The 20599-nt window shown below is 46.0% G+C and overlaps 1 protein-coding gene across 1 annotated transcript; it reads right to left on the reverse strand.

Annotated features, from left to right (window-relative positions):
- Window positions 1-13586: 13586 nt before the first annotated feature.
- Window positions 13587-19772, reverse strand: LOC132386082 (interferon-induced very large GTPase 1-like). Its single transcript, XM_059958379.1, has one exon. The coding sequence runs from the start codon at window positions 19770-19772 to the stop codon at window positions 13611-13613; it is 6162 nt and encodes a 2053-aa protein (XP_059814362.1). The 3' UTR covers window positions 13587-13610.
- Window positions 19773-20599: the final 827 nt, after the last annotated feature.

Genomic DNA, 20599 nt, shown 5'->3' on the forward strand with positions numbered 1-20599 from the left:
GCAGATGATACTAATCATCTTGTTAGTATTGTTGTGGGGTAATGAAGTAGGTTTTCAAAGCTTGCAGAGAGATTTAGGCCAGTTAGAAGAGTGGGCTGAAAGAAGGCAGATGGAGTTTAATGCTGATAAGTGTGAGGTGCTACATTTTGGTAGGAATAATCAAAATAGGATATACATGGTAAATGGTAGGGCACTGAACAATGCAGTAGAACAGAGTGATCTAGGAATAATAGTGCATAGTTCCCTGAAGGCAGAATCTCATGGTGAAGAAAGCTTTTGGTATGCTGGCCTTTACAAATCAGAGCATAGAGTATAGGAGTTGGGATGTAATATTAAAATTGTCCAAGGCATTGGTGAGGCCAAATTTGGAGTATTGTGTACAGTTCTGGTCACTGAATTATAGGAACGATGTCAACAAAATAGAGAGAGTACAGAGGAGATTTACTAGAATGTTACCTGGGTTTCAGCACCTAAGTTACAGAGAAAGGTTGAATAAGTTAGGTCTTTATTCTTTGGAGCGTAGAAGGTTGAGGGGGGACTTGATAGAGGTATTTAAAATTGAGGGGGATTGATAGAGTTGACATGGATAGGCTTTTTCCATTGACAGTAGGGGAGATTCAAACAAGAGGGCATGAGTTGAGAGTTAGGGGGCAAAAGTTTAGGGGTAACAGGAGGGGGAACTTCTTTACTCAGAGAGTGGTAGCTGTGTGGAATGAGCTTCCAGCAGAAGTGGTAGAGGCAGGTTCGATTTTGTCATAAAAAAAATTGGATAGGTATATGGACAGGAAAGGAATGGAGGGTTATGGGCTGAGTGCAGGTAGGTGGAACTAGGTGAGAGTAAGCATTCGGCATGGACTAGAAGGGCCAAGATGGCCTGTTCCCATGCTGTAATTGTTATATGGTTATAAATAATTTCAATTATTCCTAAAAATGAATGGAGTAAGATATTTTACATCTGCACCGTACCACACAGCTACAAATGGCTTGGTGGAAAGGAAAGGTTTGTACGGAACACACCACACAACAGAACCTTACCAATTTCCTCCTTGCATATTGTAATGTAACACAATCCACAACCAGCAACTCACTGGCCCTGCTGTTCCAGGGTCACCCCTCGAATTCACGCTCGGATCTCCTCAAACCCAGTCTCAGGAGGAGGATGCAGGACAAGCAGCTGAGACAAATTGAAAACTCCTCAAAGAGTCTTAGTGTTTCACTCCTGGACAAACAGTCCTGGCGAGTGACTACAGAGGTCATCAACTGTGGGTGCTCAGAGAGATTAAGGCAGAACTGCACCATGCATCGATTAGTTGAGGGCAGCGGAGGCAATTGTTAGAGAACAAAGTTTGCTGTGGCTATCAAAACCACTTCCTGCAGTCTCAGAGACAGCTCCTACAACCACCATGGAGCAGTCCCCAGAACGTGAGATTGCTTCACAACCACAAGCCTCACCTGTCAAGCAGAGTGATTCCCTGTGTCAGGAAAGATGTTATCCCACAAGAGTAAGAAATCCTTCACAGTGATTAAACCTTTAGGCATGAATAGGACAATTTAAAATTTACTGTGCTGTGGATGTTTGTATATAGTAGTTGCATCATTTAATATACGGTGTATGGAGTTTAGATGCATTCTGTAATGTTGGAGTTTATAGCTAAGCAGTGTTGTGTATTTAATATTTCAACAATATCTGAGTAATCTTGGATATATATTGATTGATAAATTATTATTCTTTGTTTGAATAATTCATTATTGGTTATGTGTATAAATATGTGAATTGCATATGTCATCACACTACCATGTGACACATGTTCACCTCGCTTAAATAAACTCAAAGTTACATCCACATTTCCTTTGAATTAGTTTAATGTTCTGAAGTTACAAAGTTAGAAAATGTAACAGATAGTAGCAAACACTGTTGTAATATTAATTAACACTAATAATTGTATTGTTTAATGTGTATAATCTTCGAAGGTGGAAGGCTGAAATTATGCAAAAGGTAGAGGGTGATGGTTTTGTAAAACTGAGAATACGATTGTCAGTATAAAAAGTGTATGAATTGAGTGAGTAAAGGTTACCTTTATTTTTATATAATGTAAGTGTGGCACAACTGCTGGGGTTCATGACAGTCCACTGGGTAGTTAAAAGAATAGAGGAGGATAATGATCTGAAGATAAATATCTTTGGATCAAAAAGAGGAAGATGTTGTCCATAAAACACTACTGTCTACAAATCAGTGAATTTCAATGAAACAAGGCCAGTGGAAGCAGACAGACCAATTTTTGCTTTTGTCATGAGGTTCAAAGAATGGAGTCTGCCATTTTGCGAAGCTGCTCTGTGTCCTCCATTTTGTGAACTGGCTTTGCTTGGCTAAATTAGAGCTTTAAAGGAAACGCAATGATGCTTATTTAAATCTGCTGGACTGGAGATAATTTCCAAATTAGAACTTATTTCTGAGTTGTTGTTATGTGTGAAGCCAAGCAGAGCTGCAGAGTGGATGTTGCTAAAAAGAGAGACATAAGGGAGAGCCATTCAAAATGCTAATAAGAGAGATAACGAGAGAGAGATACATAATTCAGTATTTTGGCATCTGCAGTGATACTGCCATGGACACTTTGCTTTGAATATGATTTGCTCATTAACACTTCTGCTGAGACAAAAGGAAGCGGTGAAGTTTGATGGACAGGTGATAACCCATCAGGGGGGATAAAAAGGTGGGTTTGCTAAGACACCGCAGACATGCCACGAGACCTGAAGAGAGCATTGTGCCCCCACAAGTTGGTGGGAGTTTGGAGGACCAATTCGCGGGAATCGGCCAGAGGCTCACAGGGTGTAAAGATACGACCGGTGGGGACCTGTTGTGTGTCCACCCTTGGCTGGGTGACGGGTTCATCAGGGAAGAACGGTCGCATCTGGAACGGAGGGGTCACAGTCGGTGACCACAATGAGACAACGATCGCATCTGGAACAGAGGGGTCACAGTCGGTGACCACAACGGGACAAGAAGACAATGGAAGGTTTGCCTGAAATCTCAGCTGAATCTCTCACTCTCTCTCTCCCCCCCCCCCCAACGGTACCACAACAACTACCTTGAACTACTCTAAACTGAACTGAACTCTGCTTCACTTGATCATTTACCCCTAGACTTCGATAGAGCTTGGCTGATTCCTATATGTGTATATTATCATTGCTAACCTGTTACATTTATATCCTTGCCTTTAGTGTCCCATTGTCGCATGCCCTAGTGGGCAAGGCATCAGACTAGTAACCTGAAGGTCACTGGTTCGAGCCTCAGCTGAGGCAGCGTGTTTGTGTCCTTGAGCAAGACATTGCAACACATTGCCAAACTGCCTTGTGCCCTTCCCTCGGACAACATCAGTGACGTGGAGAGGGGAAGGCCTGCAGCTTGGGCAACTGCCAGTCTCCCATACAACCCTGCCCAGGCCTGCACAAACCTTCCAAGGCGCAAATCCATGGTCTCATGCCACTGACGGATGCCTATATAGTGTACTAATAAACTTCATTAGTTTCTAGTAATTACCATTTCTACTGGCTTGACAACAAAAGTGGGGCAAAATCCCGGACAGGTTGAATTGATTGGGTTAAATTCCTGTATCTGAAAAAAACCAAAAAGGGCAAACAGCAGAAATGGAGATTGAGAAATTTCTACTGGCGCCAACCTTGGAGGCATTAGAGGAAGCCAAGAAATCAGACTTGGTGAGTGTTGCAAAAGGGTTGAATCTTTTGAAGGGGAAGCAGTCAATGAGGAGATCGCAGATCCGAAGAACCATGGTTGAGCATTAAGAATGTGTTTCCAGAAGGAGACCTGGAAGTGGTATCTGAGGGCAAACCTGGTGGGGCTGCGGTTCAGCTGCAGATGGAAAAATTAAGACTCGAGCATGAGTTACGAGTAAAGCAGCTCGAAAGGGAGGAGAGAGAGAAGGAGGAGAAAGGGAGGAGAGAGAGAAGGAGGAGAAAGGGAGGAGAGAGAGAAGGAGGAGAAAGGGAGGAGAGAGAGGAGGAGAAAGGGAGGAGAGAGAGGAGGAGAAAGGGAGGAGAGAGAGAAGGAGGAGAAAGGGAGGAGAGAGAGAAGGAGGAGAAAGGGAGGAGAGAGAGAGAAGGAGCGAGAAAGGGAGGAGAGAGAGAAGGAGGAGAAAGGGAGGAGAGAGAGAAGGAGGAGAAAGGGAGGAGAGAGAGAAGGAGGAGAAAGGGAGGAGAGAGAGAAGGAGGAGAAAGGGAGGAGAGAGAGAGAAGGAGCGAGAAAGGGAGTTTGAGCTGGAGAAGTTAAAGATAATGCGAGAGGGGGCCGAATGCCGGACCAAGGTGGAGGGCTCAAGGCGACCCAGGAGGTTAAGTTGGTTCCCCCATTTGAGGAGACCGACGTTGATCGGTACTTTCTACATTTCGAAAAGGTCGCTGTTAGTCAGGACTGGCCGAGGGATAAGCGGGCTGCTTTACTCCAGAGTGTGCTTGAGGGGGAGGCTCAGCAAGTTACTCAGCGTTGTCAGCTGAAGATGCAAACAAGTATGATGTGGTATACTCGGGATCGATGAGTTGGTCCCGGAGGCATACCGGCAGAGGAAACACGTATTTAGAGTTTGCCCGTGAGATGCAAGTATATTGTGAGCGGTGGTGCGCCTCGAGAGGGGTCACTGGGGATTATAACAAACTGCGACAGCTCCAGCTGATCGAGCAGTTCAAAGGTTGTGACCTGAAGGTACGCGGACCCATCTGGATGAGAAAGAGGCAGAAACCTTAGCCGCGACTGTAAAGTTAGCGGATGAGTACGCGTTAACACACAAAGCAAAGTTTACCCCGAGTAAGGGCTACCAGAAGGGTAGTAGAGGGGGCAGAGAAAGTCCGCCGGCTGAGCCAGAGAGTAAGCCGGGGACTAGTGAGAGGGATAAGGAAGACGGGAGACAGTCTGGCAGGAGGTCTTCTAGTTTTGTGTGCTTTAATTGCGGAAAGGCTGGTCATTTTGTGTCCGGGTGCTTTGCTCCGAAGGAGGAGACGGGGAAAGGAAAGGCGACCGCGCCGACGGGCTGCGTTAAGCCGGTTGAAATGCCGTTAAAAGAAGAGGAACTAAACCGAGTTCAGGAGGGATGTGAGAAATTCCTTTCAACCGGGTGGGTATCTGTGAGGGAGGGGTCACCCCCAGTGCCAGTAAGAATCTGGAGAGACACTGGGGCTTTTCAGTCCTTAATCCTGAACAGAGTGTTGGAATTCAATAGTGAGACAGGTACTGGTGACGGGAACGTGATAGGAGGGGGTTGGAAAAGGGACCGAGGCCGTACCATTGATTTGGTTTCCGGACCAGTCACGATAGGGGTACGGTCTGCACTCCCCATACCCGAGGTAGATGTCTTGCTCGGGAACGACCCGGCAGGTGGGGACGTGTACCCAGCAGTGAAGCTGACTACCATAGTTTCTGAAGTTAATCCCGCCAGCGCAGTAACTCGAAGCATGGCCAGAAAAGCGGCAGAGACAGGCGCCGGTGTAAAGGAGTCCAGCGTACGTAACATTACTATGACAGAACATGCAGGTTTGTGAATGGTGGGGTCTGTGTCTGCGCTTAGCGATTGGAACTGATTACTGGTTTGGTAACTGATTTTGGACAAAGAGCCACAAATTACCAGTTGTCATTTGTGGAAGAGAACAATTATAATGGATGCTTAATGCTTAATCAACCAAATGCTTAATTAACCAATGTAGAGTCTATATGGGATTATTGAAATATTGCTTTAATATTAAATGCAGCACGTGGAAGTATAGGGCCAGAGTGCACAGCCTCAGAACAGATGGATATCCATTCAGAACAGATTTGAAGGGGAAATTCTTCAGCTGCCAAGTCTGCTGAGTTCCTATCAGCAATTCTCCCATCTTCTCTGCATAGCCCTTAACCCAGGGGTCGGTAACGTTTACCACTGAAAGAGCCACTTGGACCCATTTCCCACAGAAAAGAAAACACTGGGAGCCACAAAACCCGTTTGACATTTAAAATGAAATAACACTGCATACAACGTTCTTTTTGCCTTTATGCTATGTATAAACAAACTATAATGTGTTGCATTTATGAAATTGATGAACTCCTGCAGAGAAAACGAAATTACATTTCTGCATGCAACAAAAACATTTTGAACTCCGAAAAAAAGACGTTGGGTTGAAGGTTACTCCATAGTTAGCCTACCTTGGATCGAAGAATTAAAAGAAAGCGCGCACTGGCGGGTGTCAGGCAGTGGCAGTGGTGATGTATATTAATAGCGATAAAAAATACGTTGTAGTGGTGTGCTACACACAGCGCTAAAATAAAGACACTGCAGTCAAAGGTAACTTTATTCGAACTAAACAGCCTTGATTGAAAGCCTCCCTCAACCCATCCCCGTGGGCGCGGATGCTCCAAAAGACACGTACTCACAAACCCCCGTAGGCTATCTCCCTTAGCTGAAACGCTGGCTAATTGTGAGCCGGTTCGGATGTGCCAGGAAATGGGGTCTCCACAATGTTTTTAGATTGTACAAGATCACCATAATCTTCAAATTCCGAATTACATTTCAAAAACTAACAAACCACGGGGAGCCGCAGCGCAGAGATGAAAGAGCTGCATGCGGCTCCGGAGCCGCGGGTTGCCGACCCCTGCCCTAAGGCAAAGTGCAGCACCTACTTAGAGCCCCCAATCATGGTCACATGAACCCATGGGAGCAGGTGGTGCTTATCACCAGTCCAGGAGAAGGGGGGCAATAACCGGACGTTCGAGAATTGACTTTCATGCCATCAGGTTGGAGGCTACCCAAACAGGTAGTTTTGATTTCTGAATTTTCTCCTTGTTTAGAAAATAGCCTATGCTTTTATTCCTCCTACCAAAGTGCCCAACTATGATTTCCCTGCAGTGTTCCAATCTACCACTTCTATGCTAATTCCCCCAGTCTGTCTGAGTCCTTTTGCAGCCTCGCTGCTTCCTCAATAAATTCCATCATCCAGATCAAAGACCACTGGCACCAGGCAGACAATCTCTGAAGGGTATTGATAATGACTGGGGTCACCTGTCTTGTAAAGACACTGCCCAGAAGAAGGCAATGGCAAACCACTTCTGCAGAAAGAAATGCCAAGAACAATCAGGGTCATTGGACCGTGATCACCAACATCAAATGACATGGCACACAATGATGGCAAGTTCTGAAACGTTGACCTTTTTGAACTCAGCAAGGTCACAGCAGCCAGTTGTATCTCCAGCCATGAATCATGAGATAATGTGAATGTAAAAACTCCCCCTGGTCCCGAGTGACGAGGATCTTGCTCACTCCCTGCTTCCGGCCTCTCTCCCACATACTGAATCTCCAACACATCTCCTTTAAACTCCATCCCCACCCCACCTGAATGCACGTCCTCTCGGATTGGACTGTTGTATTTTGACTCACATTTAGCTCGACGGTTCCACGGCTTTCTGATCACAAAGTGAACTTCACTGGTGAACCCTATTCCCAGTTAAACACATCACATGATAGAACATTCCAGACGATGACTGACCAATAACTGTTGTCTTTATTGATCAGGATTTGTTCAAGGAGTAATTACACAGTTCAAACGTTAACTGTTTAGTTACACATCCCTTTAGTTTACTCTCACAACTTCCAAACCCCCCCCCCCCCCGCCCCCGTTCAGGTGTTTCCCACCCCAGATGAACCTGGCCAGGGTTCACCGTGAGTTCCTCTCCGAGCCCCTGACTCAGCGTCTTCTTCACTGGTTGCTCTCCGGAGTCAGTGCTGTCGGTGATCTTGTCTGGCACCTTTTTGTACGTTTCTTCCCAAAGCTCTCAGACATTCAGATTTATTTCTCAGATCTACATTGAAACCTACGGTGAAATGTGTGTTTGCATTCACACTGAAGGATGTGCTGGAGGCAGTTCACAAACGTCACCAGACTTTCCGGTGCCAAGATAGCAAACCCAATGTTCAGCAGGAAAATACAACCGGCAGCAACAACAATAACAGCAAAACAAGCCCCTTTTCCACATCCGACCCCTCCCCTTCACACACAAAGGCAGCTTTTCTTTGGTCCCAGACTCTGACTTACAGATATTGGTCCTCCAGCCTCAGTCCCTGGCACGGACTCACAGACATTGTCCCTCGATCTCCAGACAGGGCAACCCTGGGGATTCTACCTTCAGGCCTTGATCTCCAGTCTCACCAACTTTGCTGTTTGATCTTTAGATGTCACTCTACAGTCTTGTCCACATCTGAACTTCAACCTTGGGCCATGCCCTCTGGTCTTTCCATCCACTGGGTATTGACCCACGACCCCACTTATCACAGGCTTTTGACCTTTGGGTCTCCTCCTGCCATGATGGACTACAACCCAAGACTCACTGACTGGGATTGCTAACCTCCATCATCACTGCCTGCCAAACTGACCTTCGATTGTGGAGTGTTCTGATCTGGATTCTGAACACTGGATCCTGCTCTGTGTCCCTGTGACCCCCAATTCCCCGTCTGTCCCCCAATAAACAAACGCTAAAAGAAACCCAAGAAGCAAAACAGAATCATCTGAGTCTGAGCCTCGACCTCGACAGAGATCACAGCTCGGCGCCATTTGACTGGTGAGAGATCCCGTCCCTCTCCTCAGGAGAATGTTTCTTGAACTCCTCCCAGCATCAATATCTCTAACTTTCTCTCTCACGCCTCCTATCCCCTCCAAGCTCTACCCTTCACCCTCTCCCCTTCCTCTCCACACTCCACCCTCCACTGTCCCTACTCCCTGTTCCACCTCCCTCCTATTCCCCTTCCTCTCCCCAGGTAGTCTCATTCACAAATCCTGGAGTTATGGGATCTGAAACATGGCTGCTTGAATTCAGAATTGTCTTGCCCACAGAAGGCAGAGGGTGGGAGGTGAGGGAGGGTATTCTGCCTGGAGATCCCTGACCAGTGGTGTTGTGGGAGCCCTGCACTTTGTCATTTTTATAAAGAACGTGGATGAGGAAGTGGATGGCTGGGTTAGTAATTTTGCAGATGACATGAAGATTGGTGGAGGTATGGATAGTGCAGGAGGTTGCTGTAGGTTACAACGGGACATTGACAGGGTGCAGAACTGGGCTGAGAAGAGGCAGGTGGACTTCAATCCAGAAAAGTGTCAAGTGATTCATTTTGAAAGTTCGAACTTCAAGGCAGAATACAGAGTTAATGGCAGGATTCAGAGCAGTGTCAAGGAACAGAGGAACCTTGGGGTCCATATCCAAAGTTGCTGTGAGTTAACTGGGTAAGTGGGAGGCCTTCAAAGGGGAAATTTTGAGAGTGCAGAGTTTGTATGTTCCTGTCAGGGTTAAAGGCAAAATGAATAAGAACAAGGAACCTTGGTTCTCGAGGGATATTGGAACTCTGATAAAGAAGAAGAGAGAGATATATAACATATATGGGCAACAGGGAGGAAATAAGATGCTCGAGGAGTATAACAAGAGTAAGAAAGTACTTAAGAAAGAAATCAGGAGGGCTAAAAGAAGACATGAGGTGGGTTTGACAGTCAGGGTGAAGGATAATCCTAAGAGCTTCTACAGGTATGTTAAGAGCAAAAGGATAGTAAGGGATAAAATTGGTCCTCTTGAAGATCAGAGTGGTCGGCTACGTATGGAACCAAAAGAAATGGGAGAGATATTAAATGGTTTTTTTGCATCTGTATTTACTAAGGAAACTGGAATGGAGTCTATGGAAACAAGGCAAACAAGTAGTGAGGTCATGGAACTTGTACAGATTGAAGAGGAGGAGGTACTTGCTGTCTTGAGGCAAATCAGAGTAGATAAATCCCCAGGACTGGACAGGGTATTCCCTCGGACCTTGAGGGAGACTAGTGTTGAAATTGCAGGAGCCCTGGCAGAAATATTTAAAATGTCGATATCCATGGGTCAGGTGCTGGAGGATTGGAGGATAGCTCATGTAGTTCCGTTGTTTAAAAAAGGCTCAAAAAGCAAGCTGGGAAATTATAGGCCGGTAAGTTTGACATTGGTAGTAGGTAAATTATTGGAAGGAATACTAAGAGCTAGGATCTACAAGTATTTGGATAGACAGGGACTTATTAGAAAAAGTCAGCATGGCTTTGTGCATGGTAGGTCATGTTTAACCAATCTATTAGAGTTTTTCGAGGAAGTTTCCAGGAAAATGGATGAAGGGAAGGCAGTGGATGTTGTCTACATGGACTTCAGTAAGGCCTTTGACAAAGTCCTGCATGGGAGGTTTGTTAGGAAGATTCAGTCACTAGGTACACATGGAGAGGTAGTAAATTGGATTAGACATTGGCTCAATGGAAGAAGCCAGAGAGTGGTAGTGGAGGATTGCTACTCTGACTAGTGGTGTGCCACAGGGATCAGTGCTGGGTCCATTGTTATTTGACATCTATATCAATGATCTGGATGATAATGTGGCAAATTGGATCAAAAAATTTGCTGATGATACAAAGATTGGAGGTGTAGTGAACAGTGAAGGTGGTTTTCAAAGCTTGCAGAGAGATTTGGACTAGTTGGAGGAATGGGCAGAAAAATGGCAGATGGAGTTTAATGCGGACAAGTGTGAGGTATTGCACTTCGGAAGGTCAAACCAAGGTAGAACATACAAGGTAAATGGTAGGACACTGAGGAGTGCAGTAGAACAGAGGGATCTGGGAGTACAGATACATAAATCCCTAAAAGTGGCATCACAAGTAGATAGGGTCGTAAAGAGAGCTTTTGGTACATTGGCCTTTATAAATCAAAGTATTGAGTATAAGAGTTGGAATGTAATGGTGAGGTTGAATATGACATTGGTGAGAATGAATTTGGAGTATTGTGTGCAGTTTTGGTCACCTAGTTACAGGAAGGATATTAATAAGGTTGAAAGAGTACAGAGAAGGTTTACAAGGATGCTGCTGGGACTTGAGAAACTGAGTTACAGAGAAAGGTTGAATAGGTTTGGACTCTATTCCCTGGAGCATAGAAGAATGAGGGGAGATTTGATAGAGGTGTATCAAATTATGATGGGTATAGACAGAGGGAATGCAAGCAGGCTTTTTCCACTGAGGCTAGGGGAGAAAAATACCAGAGGTCATGGGTTAAGGGTAAAAAAGGAAAAGTTTAAAGGGAACATTGGGGGTGGGGGGCTTCTTCACGCAGAGAGTGGTGGGAGTGTGGAATGAGCTGCCAGATGTGGTGGTAAACGCGGGCTCACTTTTGACATTTAAGAAAAACTTGGACAGGAATATGGATGAGAGGGGTTTGGAGGGATATGTCCCAGGTACAGGTTAGTGGAACTAGGCAGAAAAATAGTTCGGCACAGCCAAGAAGGGCCAAAAGGCCTGTTTCTGTGCAGTAATGTTCTATGGTTCTATGGGTCCTTAAGAAGCTGTGTGGTGTGTTGGCTTTTATTCATCAAGATATTGAGTCGAATAGCCACAAGATTATGTTGGAGCTCAGTAAACCCTGGTTTGACCACACTCGGAATATTATGTTCAGTTTCGGTACCTCATTATAGGAAAGATGTGGAAGATTTAGAGAGGGAACTGAGGAGACTAACCAGGATGTTGCCTAGGTTAGAGAGCATGTTTTATGAGGACAGGTTTGAGTGAGGAAGGGCTTTTCTCTATGGAGACAATGAGGATGAGAGGTGATCTGATAAAGGTGTACGAGATAAGTACCAGAAACTTTTTCTCAGGGCATAAGTGGGTAATACGAGGGGGCGTAACTCTAAAGTGTTGGGAGGGAATAGAGGAGAGGTAAGTTATTTTTATGGAGAGAGTGGTGGTTGTGTGGAACACACTCCTGGGGTGGTGGTAGAGGCAGATACATTGGGGGCATTTAATAGACTCTTAGATAGGCACATGGGTGATAGGGCAATGGAGGGATATGTGGGAGGGAGGGGTTTGATTGACCTTAGAGTTGTTTAAATAGTTGGCACAATCTCACGGGGGAAAGGCCTGTACTGTGATACACTGTTCCATGTTCCAATGTTGAAGTTCCAGATAGTTGGGATGTTCCAGGATTTCCCAGAGTCTGGAATGGGCCCAGCTGATTGGAAAACTACAAATGTAAGGATCCTATTTCAGAAAGGACGGAGGTAGAAAGCAGGAATCTCAATGTCTTGCTGTCTGCCACTGGAAAATTGCTGAACACACACTGAAGGAACGATGACAAGGTGTTTAGAAAATCTCACACGGTCAGACAGAGTTAGTGACAATGTAAGAACTGCAGAGGCTGGAAATCTGGAAATGTTCAGCAGGTCGGGCAGCATCTGAGGGAGGAGAAACAGTGTGTGAGCAGAGTGCTTTATTCAATGTGCTGAAGGGAATGAGCTGCCTGCTGAAGCTGCTCAGTGATGTCTGCTGGGAACACACGGGTCTGCAGGGACTGGAATCTGGGATGGAAAACGAGCTGCTGGAACTCAGTGGGTCAGGTCAGCAGACCACAGACTCTCTGAACTCCTCCAGAGTGGAGGGAGAGAGGAAACAGTGAGCTACCAAACTGTTAGCCTGTCACTGGCATTCGGAGAAATGGTGGAATCTACAATGAAGGATGTGATATCAAGGTCATTGGAAAATATTATGAGTGAGTCGAGTCAGCCTGGATTAATGAAACGGAAGTCATATTTGACTGGTCTTTCCGAGGTCTTTGGGGAAGTATCGAGTGAAGTTGTTCGGGGGGATCCAGTAGATGTGATGTATTTGGATTTTCAGAAGGTTATTGATGAGATCTCTCACTGGAGGTTGGTGAACAAGTTTGGATCACATAGAGTTGGGGAGAGAAGACGAGAGCACTTGGAACTGGGAGAGATTTCCAGCATGGACTGAACATCGGTTAATGTAGAGAAAGGAAATGGTAGGAAGGAATGTGTCCTTCTCACATGACTGGTCTGTGATCCGTGGGGTGTTTCAGACAGGGATCAGTGCTTGGGCCCCAGTTATTCACAGTCAGTTATTTCCCTGAGGAGACCAAAAGTAACATTTCCAAGTTTACTGAAATGGGAATGTGAGTGGAGATGAGGGGCAAAGATTCTCCGCCCTGGAGCTGTAGAGAGAGGCTCAGTGATTGGCTGGGCTCAAAACAGGATCAACAGATTTCTGGGAATGAGAGGGATCAAGGATATTGGGATAAGGGTGGGAAATAGTACTGATGGAGAACAGAGGGACATTGAAATAGAGAGCCATCATTGAAAGTGGCTTCACAGGTAGATAGGGTCATAAAGAGAGTGTTTGGTGCATTGTCCTTCATAAACCAGGACACTGAGTACAGGAATTAGGATTTGGAAGTTGGACAACACTTTGGAGAGGCCTAATTTGGAGTATTGTGTTCAGTTCTGGTCATCTCCCCACAGGAAAGATATTAATAAGCTTGAAAGAGAGCAGAAACAATTTACAAGGATGTTGCCAGGACTTGAGGACCTGAGTTATGAGGAAAGGGTGAGTAAGTGAGGACTTTATTGACAATGAGGGCAAGACCATGAATGTAGGAATGAAGCATTCCTACTGCTCTGCGAATTATTTTGATGATTTGTGATTGGATTTGAATTTGAACACACTGTGATTTACTCTGTCTAATCCTTCCGAGACAGAGAGTTTCCCTTTGTCTGTCTCTCACTAAGTAACACCATCTAAAGGGACATTTATCAAGACTGAATGGTTGTATTATACGTCTTGTTCATTTCTTCCCTCACCACATCCCAGTCAATGTTCCAGCTTTCATCGATCTCTGCAGGCTTTGCTCTGAATTCATCAGCAAACTGCTGATTGAAAGTGTAGAAAACCCTTTTCCAATAGGATGCTGCCTGTGCGGAAATTTCCTGTTGGATAATCCAGGATTTGTAGTAATCATTGACTGTTTGATAATCCTTGTAGGGATGCCATTCCAAATTTGTGTCTTTATTTTGGAATTTTCTATCACTTGCGACTGAAGCTGTGCAGATATCCGTTACAAGACATTTACTGTCTATCCATCGACAGTTGTTGAGCCCTTCAGGTCTGTGCTGTTTACAGGAGTGTTGTGAGTGTACCGGGGTCTCTGAGTCACAGAAAACCCCACAGAAAGGACATTTCATTGTACAATTGAATAACCCTTTGAACAACTCCTCCCTGGGTTTAATGGATAATTCTTCAATCTTTGCTTTGACATCCCAGCCTTTTACCTCATCGAGGAGTTTCTTCTCCATCTCTTCAATACATGGCAGAATGGCTTCTGCACATTTCTTGCCATCACTGCCACTCTGAAACAGAACAAGTTTCATCTCATCTTTGGGCATCGAGATTCTTGTGTTTAACTTTTCAACAAACGTGTTTAGGAAGCTCTGAGCATTTCCAGCAAAGTTCTGCTTCACTGCATCCTGAACAATGTCCTTAGCTTGCCCAGTGATCTCTGTGAGGATTTCTTTAGCCAGACGGGTAAATGTGCTCTCCCCATCGTGTTCTGTCTTGCAGTGTTTAATAACTTGCTGATGGAGCCAGTCTTTGGCGAAATTCTCAAAATCTCTGATGTACCGGAGATATTCATCAAATTGATGTGTTTGTTTCAGGTGGACCAGGAGGGCCACAGTGAAGTTGTTGCGGAGACTGTACTGTCGCTCAGGGTCGTGTTTTTTCATATCATCCACGATGTTCACGCTGAGAGTCTTGAGGGTGGCGTCTCGGAGAGCTGGCAAGAAACAAGATCGTGCAAATCGTTCTGCTTGTCTCAGGTTCTCATCCTGCTCTGTGTAAATATCCATGAAGAGATCAAAGTATTGACTTTTCATGTTTTCCAGTCTTCTCTGTGGGTCGTGGTTGTGGATAAACCTCCTGTGCATCTCCTGGAATCTTGGTACAGCGTAACCACACAGGTGAAGTTTAAACTCGGCCTTGAAAACCTCAGACATTGAAACGTATTGATGTGAAATATTGTCAACTTTTTCCTCTATCATGTTCAAAAGTTCAATGCAATATTTGTTGTCATAATCCATGTCCATTTTTGTGATGTCAGTGATCCAATGTCTGCATTCATCCTCGATGAGCTTTGTAATCTTTGCTGCTTGATCGAGATCTGATTTCAATCTGGATGGAATGAGTTTACTTGTACCCCATCTCCAATGTGACACGTTGGTGTGTTTCTCTTCAATCCGAAAGTACTGGATCCCCAGTTCACAGAGATTTTTACATTTTAGCCTTTCATTAACCACTCTCCCTTGAGTTTTTATTTCCTCCCTGAGAAGATTTTCAATCTCCAGTTCAATGTTTCCTTCTCTGCAGGGCTGATACTCCAGCTGAGAGAGTGTACTTTTCCACATTGTTTCAAATTCATTTTTAAGTTCCTGTTGACCCAACACCCAATTTGCTGTTTTACACTTCCTTAAAAGTTCCTTCACCTGTTCTCCAATATTATTCTGAAAGTTATTACAAATATCATCCACTCCCTGTAGTCCCACTCGTCTACTCACGGCATCTCTACATCTCTGCATTGAATCGTGGTGAAGTCGGCTGCATAAACTGGAGATGCTGAGTTTAAATTCCTCTCTGTATTTCTCCATCAGATACACATTATCAGCCCCACTTTCATACAGAGCTTGTAGTTTATCCAGAGTGACACCCTCCCTTTTGTTCATCTCTGTCCTCATCTCCCTCTCCAGATTATGGAGCAGTTTGGTGAGATCTCCTTTGGCATTGCTGATTCTGTTTTCAGCCTCATTTCCCCAGGAGTGACTGAATTTGCGGAGTTCCCACTCCCAGTCCTTGTACTTCACGGAGAGGTGATTGTAAGCCTCTGCGACCAGACTGTTCTGGAAGCTGAAAATGAAATTTTCGTGTTTCACCTGCTCCCAAAGCCCAGCCATCCATTTGATCAAGTCCGGGATAGTGAAAGCTCTTTGGCTTTTGCTCCGTTGGATTAGACACTGAATTAGGTTCTTCTTCAGTTGGGAGACGTGTTCACTGTAGCCGGTGTTGACTGCAGCCATTGGGGGTGTACCATGCCACAGACCAGGGATGTACCAGTTGTCCTTGTCAGCATCATAGTCCATCACATCCCGGAACGTTACTCGGTCTACCTTCTCCAGCTTTGCTGCAGCCTCTGTCATCTTATCCAGCTGCTCCAGGAGTTTCTGACGGCCTCTCAGATTCTGATTGTGCGCACTCACATCGCCGATGTTCTGGTGCACAAATATGCACTTTGGCCCTTTTCCTGTCTCCCTCATGCGGATTAAGGAATGGACAACAATCTGTAAAATATCTTTCATCTCTGACAGATTTTCCATCCCGATGTTTACCAACGTTAAGTTGCTTAATCCAACCACGAACGTTGCCAGCTCATTGTCGTGCTCGTAGCTGTCTGTCAGTGTTGCGAGTTCTGGGGCTCTCAGCCCCTCTGTGTCAATGACCAGGATGAACTCACAGCCCAGCTCCTCGGCCAGGCTCCCTGTGACTTTGATCAACTGCATGTAGGCCCCTTGAGTACATCGGCCGCTGCTCACAGCAAACCGCAAACAGAACATTGTGTTGAGGAGTGTGGACTTGCCCGAGCTCTGAACTCCGATCACTGTCAGCACAAACACTCGGCAAGCTCTTCCCACTTTGTTGGCCAGCTCTGTGAGTACGGCAGTGATCCATGGAATGGGAACGTTGGAAACGTCTCCATCGATGAGTTCCAGTGGGAACCCTTCCAGCAACAGTTCAGCAGCAACCCCTGGGAACTGCGACACCTTTGGGTGGATCTGTGTCCTTCGGGTGACGTTGTGTCGAGTCACTGAAAGTTCATAAATCTGGCCAAGTTCCCTCATGAAATGCTCGAGTCCCAGGGAACTATCAGACATCTTCTGATCCAACTCCTTCAGTTCCTTCACCTTCTGCTTTGAGTCTTTGCACAGTTCTTTATAAATTCTACGCAATCCTGCCATAACTTCCCGTGATTTACTGTCCAGTTCCAGCTTCAGCCACTGTAGGGAAATGGCTCTGTCAACCCCACCACGACGGGTGAGGTATTCAATGAACAGTCGCATCTCTTCCGACAGACTCTGTCTGAGCTGATCTTCCCGGATTCTGTTCTTCTCCTGGTCCAGTTGGTGGTTATACACGACTGTGGTTCTGTCCCCACGGAGTTTCATCCGAGATTTCTCTTTTTCAACTTTAGACAACCCTTGCCAGGACTCTCCATGAAAGGGCAACACTCTCCTTTTATACCCAGTAATGTCTCCTGAGTCAAGTCTGTCCAGTATTTTGGTCGGTTCCTTGGCTTGTTGTATTTCAGGTTGACGTTCATCGACCTCCATCCCACTTTCCATCGCAATGTCAGCCATTTTCTCCAGGCTCAGCAAGGTCTGGTCCCTGTCCCTCATTAGAATTACTTGTTTGATCTGAGAATAAACTATCTCTGCGAGATTAGCTTCATTTATGTTTGTCCGAACAATCCATTGTTGACGTTCTAACTTTAGATCTTTGAACAGTTTCTCCACCTGCTCACGGGTTATGTGTTGCTGATTGATGTGGGTGTTGAATATGAGAAAGAGTTTTGCTGGTGACTGTGTGAGAGAGGTGAGGAATTCTCGTTCCTTCTCACCAATAACATCGATGAAAATAAAGAGAGCAGCAGATACTTTTGCCAGAAACCGAGCGTTTCCCTGGAAAGTTTCAGCATCGCCTCGGAGGTTAATGAATGCAGCAGCCTCTGGGAAAATATCCGTGTTTCTCTTCCCAGCAGGGAGATACCAGCTGATCTCAGCCATTCCATTGGATATCCTGCGGGGCACATTCCCACATCTCATCTCGGAGTGCAGGAAGATGTTCTGCTGCAGCTGTGCCTGACTCAGGGTGAGATTGAGGATTCGGGATTTGGACACTGTGCACCTTCCCAGTCTGAGGAAGGACACCGTTGGCATGGCCGCTGTCACGATGGACACCTCCACAATGGGGCTGCTGTCTGTAGGAGAATGTGGGCACCATGTTTTAACAATGGGCCTCATGGCCCAGAGGAGAAGGGTGGCACCAGGCCCTTCTGTGGGTCCCCTCACCTTGTCCATGGGGTGACTGTGTGTGTCTGGCATCAGAAAGGGTAATGCAAACTGGCACAGAGACATCTTCAGCATCAGTTCCTGCTGGAGAGAGTGGTCAGCACAGAGGAAAATGGCAGCAATGATATCCAGAGGATTCATCCCACCATCCCCCGGTTCTTTTACCCGAAACAATCGGCCGAAATCTTCATCATCAATGTCCTCACATTGCTGGAACTGAACAGGTGGCCATTCGGGATTCCTCGCCAGTGAATTGGCTGCGAGGATCCTCTGGAGAAATCGCCAGGGAAGATCTTCTGCTCGAGTTGCTTTGCTGTCCTCCAGTTTATCCTGGGACACCTCCCGCACGGTCTGAAGAGACAATTTGTGAGGATAATGATCCTGTAATCCCAAATCCTTTACAATTTGACAAAGTGTATCATGTAGGGAATTGTTACTTCCATCTGGGAAATCATTGTTTATTCTTTCCGAGACACCCATTGATCCCTCTGAGATGTTGAATGAATTCTGATGAGATCGTTCCTCAGTGACTGTTTTTCTCTGCACTTTTGACATATGTTCCTTGGCTTGTTGTATTTCAGGTTGACATTCATCGACCTCAATCCCACCTTCCATTGCAATGTCAGCCATTTTTTCCAGGCTCAGGAAGGGCTGGTCCCTGTCCCTCATTAGAATTACTTGTTTGATCTGAGAGCGGAGCTTTTCCACAAGTTTAGCCTCATTTATTTTTTTCAGAACGATGCATTGTTCACGTTTTAACTTTAGATCTTTGAACAGTTTCTCCACCTGCTCAGGGGTTATGTGTTGCTGATTGATGTGGGTGTTGAATATCAGAAAGTGTTTTGCTGGTGACTGTGTGAGAGAGGTGAGGAATTCTCGTTCCTTCTCACCGATAACATCGATGAAAATAAAGAGAGCAGCAGATACTTTTGCCAGAAACCGAGCGTTTCCCTGGAAAGTGTCAGCATCGCCTCGGAGGTTAATGAATGCAGCAGCCTCTGGGAAAATATCCGTGTTACTCTTCCCAGAAGGGAGATACCAGCTGATCTCAGCCATTCCGTTGGATATCCTGCGGGACACATTCCCACATTCCATCTCGGAGTGCAGGAAGATGTTCTGCTGCAGCTGTGCCTGACTCAGGGTGAGATTGAGGATTCGGGATTTGGACACTGTGCACCTTCCCAGTCTGAGGAAGGACACCGTTGGCATGGCCGCTGTCACGATGGACACCTCCACAACGGGGCTGCTGTCTGTAGGAGAATGTGGGCACCATGTTTTAACAATGGGTCTCATGGCCCAGAGGAGAAGGGTGGCACCAGGCCCTTCTGTGGGTCCCCTCACCTTGTCCATGGGGTGACTGTGTGTGTCTGGCATCAGAAAGGGTAATGCAAACTGGCACAGAGACATCTTCAGCATCAGTTCCTGCTGGAGAGAGTGGTCAGCACAGAGGAAAATGGCAGCAATGATATCCAGAGGATTCATCCCACCATCCCATTGTCCCCTAACTTCAAAGAAATCACTGAAGTCTTCATGGTTATTGCCTTCTCCTTTGGAGGAGAGATCAGGTGGCCAGTCAGGATTCCTCGCCAGTGAATTGGCTGAGAGGATCCTCTGGAGAAATCGCCAGGGAAGATCTTCTGCTCGAGTTGGTTTGCTGTCCTCCGGTTTATCCTGGGACACCTCCCGCACGGTCTGAAGAGACAATTTGTGAGGATAATGATCCTGTAATCCCAAATCCTTTACAATTTGTGGGAGGCTGAGATTTTCAGGCCCATTATTTCCAGAAGGTAAAATGCTCATCATCGTCTCTGATGCGCTCTGTGTTCTCCTGGAAACCCTGTTCTCTCAGGGGTGTGGCTGTTTCGGGGCTCGGCGTGCTGGTCGTGGTGTTTTGGGAATAGGTGTACCGTTCTGTTTCTCAAATTCCCACAACGATAAAACTTGTCTCCAATGATTTATCGTTTTGACTCTATTCCAGTTCAGGATATCTGCTGTGCCTGATGGCCTACTGGAACACACAGTTCCTGTTCCAGGATCACAGGGCTGAATGGTTCTGTGCCTCTGGCTGGTGATCCTCTGTCAGGTCTCGTTGTCCTGGCACAGTGTGTACTGAGTACAGTCAGTAGGTGATCACCATGGCAACCTGGAATTGATCACAGAATTATGCCTGGCCTTGGTGACCCACACCAGGAGGACTGGGTACAAACTTGTTGTCCTTAGTAAGTGAATGATTCAGTGTCTCTCGAGGGAGTGGAATGAAGATTCTGCAGATTTCTTTCCCTGGGTTGACTTGACAGAATCGTTGAAATACTCAGCAGGTCAGGCAGCATCTATGGAGAGAGAAACAGGTTCAGTGTTTCAGCTCCATGTGTTGGTGACTCTGTCACATCAGGAGAAGTTGAGTAGACCATCCCTCTGTTCACTGGGGGTTAGAAGAATGAGTAGTGATCTCACTGAACTGAGGACAGAGTTTAACATTGCTGGATACAGGGAGGATATTCCCACTGGCTAATGAGTCTAGGATCAGGCACAGGCTGACTGTAAGGGGTGGGCTGTTCATGACCGTGATGAGGGAAATGTCCAAGTCTCCACACAAATTGAACATAGAACCTAGAACACAGGATGGGAAC

This window comes from Hypanus sabinus, unplaced genomic scaffold (assembly GCF_030144855.1).
Source record: "Hypanus sabinus isolate sHypSab1 unplaced genomic scaffold, sHypSab1.hap1 H_7, whole genome shotgun sequence".
Taxonomy (NCBI): domain Eukaryota; kingdom Metazoa; phylum Chordata; class Chondrichthyes; order Myliobatiformes; family Dasyatidae; genus Hypanus; species Hypanus sabinus.

What these genes read in the sequence shown, in the direction of transcription:
- LOC132386082 (XM_059958379.1), bottom strand. Translation starts at nt 19,772, where the DNA reads ATGATGAGCATTTTACCTTCTGGAAATAATGGGCCTGAAAATCTCAGC.